This window comes from Pyxicephalus adspersus, chromosome 9, assembly GCF_032062135.1.
Source record: "Pyxicephalus adspersus chromosome 9, UCB_Pads_2.0, whole genome shotgun sequence".
Taxonomy (NCBI): domain Eukaryota; kingdom Metazoa; phylum Chordata; class Amphibia; order Anura; family Pyxicephalidae; genus Pyxicephalus; species Pyxicephalus adspersus.
The window spans coordinates 66,434,626-66,444,836 of NC_092866.1; the positions used below are offsets into that span (position 1 = coordinate 66,434,626).

A 10,211-nucleotide genomic window follows, 5' to 3' on the forward strand; every position below is an offset into this window, starting at 1 on the left:
TAAAAATGGTTACAAATTTGATCTAAAAATAAAGTAATACACAGAAAGGAACTTTTACCAATATAAATAGTGGGCGACCCTGATATTTCCCAGAGAACGTGACAGTAGGAAGCGCACCAGTGCATTATCCAGGTATATTTCATGTTTTAAAGCCTGCAGGGGTAAACAAAAAGAGGATCATTAGGACCCCGGTATTACTATCTATTAATAAAGCACCAACATATTACGCAGCGCTGTATAGCAGGCACAAAGTGAAACCAAGTAAATAATGAATATTCACATATCTGTAGCCTACAATACATACATAGAAGGACATCGTAGGCTTTTCTATAGGTTTATATTGCTACAAATCAGTTTATTAGCTCACCTGCACAAACTGTGGCAGCAAATCCACCAATTCGTCATCACTCATGCTGTCCTGGACCCATCCCACCGCTGCTGACCGCACTTCCTGATCTGTGAACCTAAAAGGTGTAATAACCAAAATCAGGAAACCATACCTGTAGTCACATCATGTGGCTCATACGATGAACATCAATATCAAGCAGTCAGTAAAGCCGACAATAAAACAATAATACAGAAAGAAGCCTCATGCTGCACTGCAGCTTATGTTGTAGATATGTCTCACCTGGAGTCCAGCAGCTCCAGGGCACAGACTGGGGTCAGAGGTGGCCAGGAACGCAGTAGGGAGTAGATATCGGCCAGGTAGGAAATGTCCCATTTGGGGACACCGGCCAGGATCTTGGGAAGGCTATTCCTGTGCTGGTAGCAGTAGTGACGTTTCTCCCATAGAAAGGATTTATCTTCTTTCGATAACCTGCAATACAACAACACCACAACATGAACAAAGACGGCGAGATAAACCAGAAAGGGCAGCTCAATGGATTCAGGATTTCTAGGAAAGGTTTATTATAATCAATGCACACAACAGGAATAAAAGGCCCTGGTCGTAAACAAATCTTCTGCTTTTAGGTTTGTATCAATAACAAAATTATTTTACTATTTAACAAGAAAAATGGGTAATGACTTTATATGCAACCTCTAAAGTATTACTCTGCTAACTCTGGATGCCGGGGGAAAGGGGCGTCCTATACCAAGGGGTTTTGTAGTAATGTTTGTAGTTTGGATATTGATCAATGTGGGAATTTATAAATAGAAATACAAATTGTACCAACATGACTCTAGAACGTGGAAAGTGTTTCATCTAAATAGATTGAAGTTAAAAAAAGATGTATTTATGCCAGACAATAATATTTCCCCGAATGTAAAATGTGCTGATCTGGCCAGAAATCTATTTATCTAACTTTCTATGTCTCCACTGAGCTCTCTGAAATCTCAATCCATGCAGTTTTATGGATAGATTATGGATAGATTGTGGGGGATCCAGAGAACGCCATGATATTTATTTGCCCAGACGCTTTAAATTTTGCAGCTATTCCCACTGTCACCAATAAACCAGAATCCAGCAGATATATAACAATAGATGTGTCATAACATTTATATACAGCAGGCTGCTTAGCGCGCCATTATGGCTACTCACCGGTTTAGGAACAGCAGCAGGGACAAACATTTACCACTCGCCAAGTGAAAGGTTACTCAGGTAAGTCACCGGTAATTATGTGGAACCCTGGAGACTGTGAGGATGGCAGTTTGTAATTAATTAGGCAAATCTGTCATCATTTGTAATTAGGATGTATGCAATTACTTAGAAGTTTTTTGTATGTGGATTGTTCTGTTTACTGGATAAAGGGGATTATTGTGCCCCTATTATGGTGTCATTTCTGCCATGTACATGGTGTCCCCATTGTTAGGCACCACACACAGTGAGGAGTTTGTGCAGGATAGCTTATGATTGATCGGAGTTTCCGTGTATTACCCAGACAGGGTCTCTTTAGACAGAAGAGTCAGCAGTCTGTTCTTGGCTTCCTTGTCCAGTGTATCGATGCTTTGCGGCACGCAGCTGCTTGTCGCCTCTGGAGATTTGTACACAATGTCAAAAGCCGGAGAGGGGAAATCCACCTGGATGAAGACACAAAGTAAAATATCTGCATTGCGAAATTCAGAAATTCTGTGTTTGTCACTCAAGGGATTTATAAAAATGTGAAAAACATGTTTACTGCCCATAAGTAAACCTAGAAAATGATAATGAGGTGGAAGTAAAAAATCTGCCCCCACACCTCGCAAACATCCCCAAAGAACTGTTCAGAAAGCAGTATTAGTCCCCATGTGGCAGGTGAAGGAATTACACTTCCTTCATTTTACCCCAACCAGGGTGCCAATAATACCAGCACCAAGGAGGAAGTGTTTGAAAAGCAGTAATGGACATATGAATTACATTCTGCAGAAGAGGAGCAGCCAGAAAAGCATGGGTTAGTCTCAAGCGACAGACGTACATATTACACCTCCTGCACCCTTCTTCCTCTGGGGTACCAGTTTAGTATCATAGGAAAAGAAGCCAGAAAATCAGGTTTTGGTCCCCATTGGATAGACATTCATTTCACACCTCCTGCACTTTGACCATCCATGGACGTGCAGCGGGCACACATATACTGGGCATCTATGGATGTGCATCGGGCACACATATACTGGGTATCTATGGATGTGCAGCGGGCACACATATACTGAACACACTCACCTGTATGACCAGCTTCTGCATTGGCATCGTCTTCCTGCCCACAGTGCTAGGCCCTGCGCTGGACAGGAAGGACGTCCACAGGTTTAGGAGTTTAGTTCCACATGTCAGAGTTCTGGAAGACAGGGAACCCATTGAGAACATAAAACCCGGGAAATATTCCCATCACACAGCACGAATATAACGCACAATGCCCCGTGTCTCTGTATACTTTAAGTATTTCGGTTTAGTCAGCCCCTCCATTGTCACTGTATCTGTCGGTCATTTGCAACCTTTAAGTACAACGCTGCGTATAAGGTCGGCGCTATATAAATCCTGTTTATTATTAATAATCTGTATTGGCTGGGGGATCTGGATGTGAGTTACCTGGAGTTTAATATGATATCGGGGTGCATCCAGCATATTTTTGGATTATGTGTGAAATACAAGGTGCGTTTCATGTGACTGTGTTTTTATGGATTTAGATATACGCCATTACTAAACTGTTGTTGGCATTGCCTGCTTTACCTATAGATGCCAAGACAGCGTTTCTCCTGAAGAAGCAAGGAGTGCGAAACGCGTAGAAGAAGATGCTTTCTAAGGATCTTTATGCACAACAAAATGGTCATAATGGCAGAGGACCTTTATTATAGTATTATTGTGTTTTATGGTGGGAGGGTCACATATGTAGCAATCAATGTATTTTATTGTAAATAATTTATCTATAAATGTAGTAAGTGTATCCTAAAAGTGCAATTTAATAGTTGTAACAAGGTATTGTATTACATAGTGTTACATTGTATGTATTATGGAGCACGGAATAAAATGTTTGCCATAGGGCTCTCCTACAGACAAACTCCATGCAGCCAAGCTGGGAAGCCCTCACTGATCCAGAGAATGAAACCAATATGGCGCCTTCAGTGCTCTATGAACATCATGAATGAAGTGTACGGTGGATGAAGGTTGGCTGGTTCAGCGCTCAGACATTGGCCGCAGGACGAGGCCTTACTGTGCCTGACCCTGTACATCATAAAGGGGAACACTTTATCACTCACCTCCTAAAGCTGAAGAGGGGTAAGGACACCTGTCCCAACATTTCTGGTCCCTTTCTTTGCTTATTGGAGTCCGGAGAGCCCCCACTGTTTGGGTTCAGGATCCCATACAGGCGGAGCTGTAGGATTGATTCTAATGGCAGTTGTGCGATTTGTATTGGAAAAATGATCCTGGAAAACATAAGAAATGCGACTATGATGGTAGCCGATATCTGTCCTCTGTCTTCTAAACACTTCATAAAGATAAAAGCAAATGAATAATAACTCAGCCTATGTATCCAGTAAGAGGTCAGACAGAGCCATCCACACAACTACATAACCTATAGAAATATACAGCCATGTATAATCCCTAACCCATACAACACAGCATGCAGCCATGTATAATCCCTAACCCATACAACACAGCATGCAGCAATGTATAATCCCTAACCCATACAACACAGCATGCAGCAATGTATAATCCCTAACCCATACAACACAGCATGCAGCAATGTATACATAATACATACAACACAGCATGCAGCAATGACATACATAACCCATACAACACTGCATGCAGCAATGACATACATAACCCATACAACACAGCAATGACATACATAACCCATACAACACAGCAATGACATACATAACCCATACAACACAGCAATGACATACATAATACATACAACACAGCAATGACATACATGACCCATACAACACTGCAGCAATACATGACAAAGAACACATTACAATGTATATCACATAACACACAACATGGAAGGGGACAACCTTGCAGTTTATAACTCATACACACAGCAGGGACATACAACAAGATGTCACATAATTTAATACATGACCATGAACAGGACAGCATATACAGAGTAAAATATAACCCATACAACACAACCAGCACATAATTTACCAATTAAGAAACAAGCCTTGCATACAGAACACAATAAATAAAATATATTTAAAGCCAAATCATTTGTCTATATTTGAAGAAATATTAAACTCCCCATCAGGATTTTGGTCAGCGCTGTCTTTTCTTGCAGTTCGTTATATACAACATGAAGAGAGAGGAAAACACTGGAAAAGGGGAAAAGTCTTTCTAAAGACGGCTGTAGTCAGTACAGGTGTCGCCATTTACCGATTTTCCCATTATTACAGGGGCATTTACCATAACATTTTGTCTAATGACAGTAAAATAATGTTTCTAACCATTACTTAAACTAAACTGCAAGGGAAGAATGGCGGTGAAGATCAATACTTACAGCTCATCCCATTTCACCAGATAGAAGAAGCTCTTGTATGTTCCCACTTTCTTGGACTGAACCGGTTTGAATAAATCTCTCCCGTTATACATCAGAGAGCACATTAAATAATATTTCTCAAGGCTGAAACAGAAGAGAGAACAAATCAGTCACTACAAGATCCCAAGAACCAAGACGGTTTCTTTTAAGAAAAAAAAATTGCAAACTTTATTAGATTTGCTGCTACACAACAGAAAACTTTTCTACCCCTGAAAACAGTCGACTAATATCACAATAAAATGTTTGTACTCACCGTATAACCTGGAGTCCAACACGGGACATATGAAGTTACACGGTCAGGTTGGACCCTGCATGGCAGCACAGGATAACCCCCCATTACCACCTAAGACCCTGGAAGATATTCTGCCTTAACCACCCAGAATGGGGGAAATGAAACCCTTATCCCCCGCACAGGGTCCAACCAAAATTACAAGAGCACTCAGTAGCTGAAAGACACTAGCAGTCCAAATCACAAAGGAAAGGAAGCTCTTTATAGGAAACATGAGCTAGATAGAGTTATCCAAGAAAGGAAAAGAAAATCACTGAAGGGTTCAACAACAATTACTGAGGCACAGAAAGAACCAAAATTAGACCCCGACCCAAGTCAAACAGTAGAAGGTACATGGAAGTGGTGGCAGATGTGTGGTCCCTCTGCAATATTTTATAATTAAAAAGAGGACATTAGGAATTTACAGATCCAAGTTCAGTTTGTATCGTATCACTCCCTATATATATATATATATATGGCAAATGTTCCAGGTGATGGGAAATATTAACAGACAACTTGTTAGGTAGACAGAAACAGGAGAAAGGAAACAAAATGGTGAACACTCTATAGACTTATCCTTGGGTTTCTTTCCACCATACAGGAAGGTGTGTCAGTAAGCAGAGATATCTTCACTTTAAATGACTTCTCTATGTTTGTGTCCAGTGGCTAACAGCAGGCCATTATTAAAATGGTGGCAATATCTCCTTTAAGAGAGCCAGAAAGCCTTCCCGTGTGGAGCCGCACAGGCCAGTGGGATGTGGATGCAGATTTCAGAAGCCAGGCGGAGGGCAGCCGCATTCTATTTCTGCAGTAGAATGGATCAGCTCTAACTGTTGATGACTTTAATTAGAGGAAACACTTCAATAGGAAAAGATGGCAGTAAAATCTGTCTGCCTTTTATACATCAGGGCCAGGAAAGGAAATCTATGCTTGTAGGCCACTGGAAAAAACTGGAGACAAAGTTTTATCATAGACTGGGTCTAATCCTCCTGTAGCTGGCCATATAAACCATTAATGTACAAGAAAATAAAACTGTTTCTTGGTCATAAATAAAGAAACATTTGTGAAGGTAAATACTGCCACGTGTTTTATCTAAAAGATCCCCGTGATTAGATTATTACATTGCAACCTGTGAAGGAATTGGATGCCTTTCAAGAAAAGCGTGACCGATACAGCCAATCTTTCTTTTTATGTCTCCAAGTAAAGTGCAACCTTCTCCTTTGACATGCCGTGTTCCTGCTTTCATGAGAAATGCTCTTTGTATTTCATTACAATTTCTAAAATTGGTGAATCTGTTATTCACAAGCAACTATTCTACACAGAATAAAAGCACAGCTTACAGGTTCATCTCATTCTTAGGTATACAAGTTAATCCCAAACCTAAAGTGGAACTAAACCCACAATACTTACCCCATTCCCTCACAGGGCAATTTTCAGCCATCTTGGTTGACTGTGCTGGGATGATATAACCCCCACGCAGGGATTAATTCATTTCTGCAAATCTCAGAGGCAATCAGAGAGGTAAGAACAGTGATTGAGGAACATCAACTGTCTTATTTTGCAATAATCCATCTGAACTGCTTAAGATAAAAATGAGACTTGAGTTCCACTTTAGGGGTTCCTGTGTGGGTGGGCTTTGGGTTTGTGTGGACCCAACCAGTATAAGAGGATTCTGAGATCACACACAATTAAATGACAGGTGCGTCATATTTGCAGTTGACCTGGTTCCAGTAGGTTTCACATTCCCATAGACTTATATTGGAATCCATACCCTTGGGAAGATGGCCTATGATAGGAGCCTAAATCAGATCAAACATCTGAGACAAGACCTGACCCCTATCACTCCAACAACTACTGAAGAACATGGAAAGTCCAGATAAAACCTTCATAGTTGTCATAGACTGCCAGTCATTAATAGAACTTTGCACACTTCAGCAATCAGCAGAAGCTGCGTTTTGGAAGGACAACATTTACCGACGAGATTCCACTGATCTTACCTGGACACCCAACTTGTAGGAATCCCGTGAGCAGCAAATATGGTGAACTGGAGATGGTCAGCAGAGCTGCGAGCCTCTTTTATCGGCCGGCTTTTACCAGGGTCCATGATGGCATTACAGGAAGAGAAGTGAAGTTGCAGCAGCTTGTGAACCGCAGTTGTTAACCGGCTTAAACTTTCCTGCAAAGGGCTTTCATTTTCAGGGACACCTACATTCAATGTAAAATATTTATTACACTCGTCAATATGCTGCCAAGATTTCTAAATATGATATTGGAAACACTCACCCTCTGAAGGATTGTGGTTACATGCCAGAACAGGACTGAAGCTCCCCTAAAAATCACACAATGTAATATTAGAAAGTACACAAACTCCAGATAAAAAAATGCAAGGACAGCACCCATGCACCAACAGAAACCAATGCAGTGCCTGCAGCCAGCAAATGACAGCTGACCCATCCGTCCTTCAGGCCGCCATACCTCCACACTGTGACTCCGGGGCAAATTCACAGCCCTGCGCAGCTTCTTGATACAATCCGTTATGGATGGGGTCTCCACGCTGTCCACCGTCTTACAAATACTTCTCACCGTTTTGATGATTTGGTCAGCAGCTCTGTATGGGTTACTCTGCAACAATCAGAGATATTTAGGGAGCAAATTAAATGCCAAATCTTTATGTCAGGAACTTTACAAAACAAGGGAACTATGCGATGTACCCGACCTTTACTAGATCTGTGTCAAGTAATTGTGCAGCAAGCATACACAATCATAATATACCATCCATATGTCCTGCACAGACACCCCGGGGCAACACTCAGGATCAGCAACCATCAGCAAGGTAAATAAATCCCCCAGATAATCAATGGGGATGGGGGAGTCACAGGGGGTGCAGAGGACCAGAGCGGGGTATTCTTATGGAATAAATAGTTCAGCAAAATTAGATAATTAACATGGAAAAAATCTGAAATTATTGTCCCATGTGAATAAATGTATTTTCATGTTTCAGCAGGCACAGCATCAATATCCATCATGTAGTAAGCAATTGAATTTGTGGCGAATAATATGGTGGCATTATGTAAATCACTTCCAATCCTTCCTGCTATGTATATTAGTATTACAGACACAGGATGGATATTTCTCATCATCCTCCCCAACCAGCCAACGTGCAAGGATATGAAGCACGGAGAATCCTCAGGATTATTAACAATTCAGCATAATGGCATTTCCTTTGATTATCGAGAACAATGCAGCTGTGTGCAGCGGGAAATTCTAAGTTGTGTTTCTGCCTTCATTTTCCCAGGGCGGCACTCCGACATTGCTGCCTCATATGCTGCACAATAACAACAAGGGTATATAGCGGACTATAAGTCAATGACCAGCCGAGACAAATCACACCAAATGTCAATCTGCAGCTGGAAATCAACTTAGTGAGCAGCTAGGATTTTTAAAGAACAACTCTTCAGTAAGAGCTCAGAAAATACAACTGGAGGAAAAGAAAGAGGAGGACCAGTGGCCCAGGAAGCGACAAGACAGACCGGTGGCTACAAGCAGACTGGTGACTGGCAGACAGAAGCACTCCGACCAATATCACCATCAATGTTTGCAAGTTACAGTAAGAGGGAAGTTCTGATTTGTTGCAATGGGCAGCACAGAATATTCCCAGTCTCCTCCTGGTAATCATTCTTACCTCATTTTTAAGGCACATGCTGACTTGCTCATGGTAAGTGTCCAGTAATTCTTCAATGCTTTGTCTGCAGAGATAACATACAGCTTATATCTCACATGCATTGTCTTAGTGCTTCCGTCAGTACTGCTAAGTCAGGAGAGGGGTCGGCTGGTTTATATTTCCTGGAACTCTAATGCTGAGATTTCCCACAATGGGTACAGCTTTGTTACCATTTATATTCTTCACCAAAAACTTTCATTTAAATCTATGCGTTCATACATTCATAGTGGATTCACTTTTACTGTATCTGTAACAGGACATCAATCTATCAGTCCTATAGGAGTTTATAAACATCCCTAAAATACAGACATTACTATGAAGATGACCAGCCACCCCCATTGGCTTAAATTTGGAGTTGCCCCCTCCTCCATGGACAAGAATATGAAGTTAGGCCACACATGCACCCTTTGCAGCTATAACATCCTCAACGCGGGATATTGGAGGTGTTCAATGGGGTGAGGGCTCTGTGCAGGACACTCGAGTTCCTCCACACTAAACTGGTGACCCCTTATGGAGGGGGCTTTGTACCCCGGGGCACAGTCATAGTGGGGCAGTCATAGTGGGGCAGAAAAGGTTCTTCACCAACCTGTGACTACAAGCCACAGCACAATTCCATCAATAATATGTGAAATAAGATTGAACCAAGGTTGCAGATTTTTTCATACAGAGGGGGCGGAAGAGACTGGGAAGCTGCAAGGTGTCTGTGACAATGGGGAATATATCCAAGCCGTGAATCTGACAATCACCATACACTGCAGGTGAATCTTTAAGGTGTTTTAAATGACAGTGGTTGATTCACCACCTGAAATTGTCTGATCAAAGTGACATTCACTCCTTTACAAATATGACCCAAAATATTTATTGGAAACAATGATTTGCACTGTACCGAGTAATCGGCTCTTTGAATGGCCTGTCCAGCAGGGCCAAATGTCTATTAAGGTCAATCGGTGTTGCATCGTCTTCAGCCTATAAACAAAGAGAAAAAAAAGTAACAAAAGTTCAGAACTCTTTATTCAATGATACAAGAAACATTTACAGTGAAATGCTTTGATGAGAGGAAAAGATAGAATAGCAATCACAAAACAGTGAGAGCAATCATCATGTGATAAACAGCGGACGGGCCGTACAGAGAGCTGAATACCGAGAGCATCGGAGGAGGAGGCCTGCAGCTCAATGCCACGGCAGTATGACAGGAAACAGGAAGTGTATGGCTCAGGAAGTACGGCTCAGGAAGACTGCCGCAACATTTCCTAAGAATTGTTACAGA

At 41.6% G+C, this 10,211-nt stretch overlaps 1 protein-coding gene across 1 annotated transcript in view; it reads right to left on the minus strand.

Moving 5' to 3' along the window:
* The window catches only part of PIK3C2A (phosphatidylinositol-4-phosphate 3-kinase catalytic subunit type 2 alpha), a gene marked incomplete at its 3' end in the record, with an annotated part of 35,095 nt that overhangs the window by 11,291 nt on the left and 13,593 nt on the right, over window positions 1-10,211 (minus strand). Inside the window, 12 exon segments of the mRNA XM_072422377.1 lie at window positions 59-153; window positions 368-464; window positions 629-817; window positions 1,877-2,019; window positions 2,636-2,747; window positions 3,667-3,834; window positions 4,917-5,039; window positions 7,221-7,428; window positions 7,507-7,552; window positions 7,699-7,845; window positions 8,906-8,969; window positions 9,831-9,910. Coding sequence (XP_072278478.1) covers window positions 59-153; window positions 368-464; window positions 629-817; window positions 1,877-2,019; window positions 2,636-2,747; window positions 3,667-3,834; window positions 4,917-5,039; window positions 7,221-7,428; window positions 7,507-7,552; window positions 7,699-7,845; window positions 8,906-8,969; window positions 9,831-9,910 — 1,472 coding nt within the window.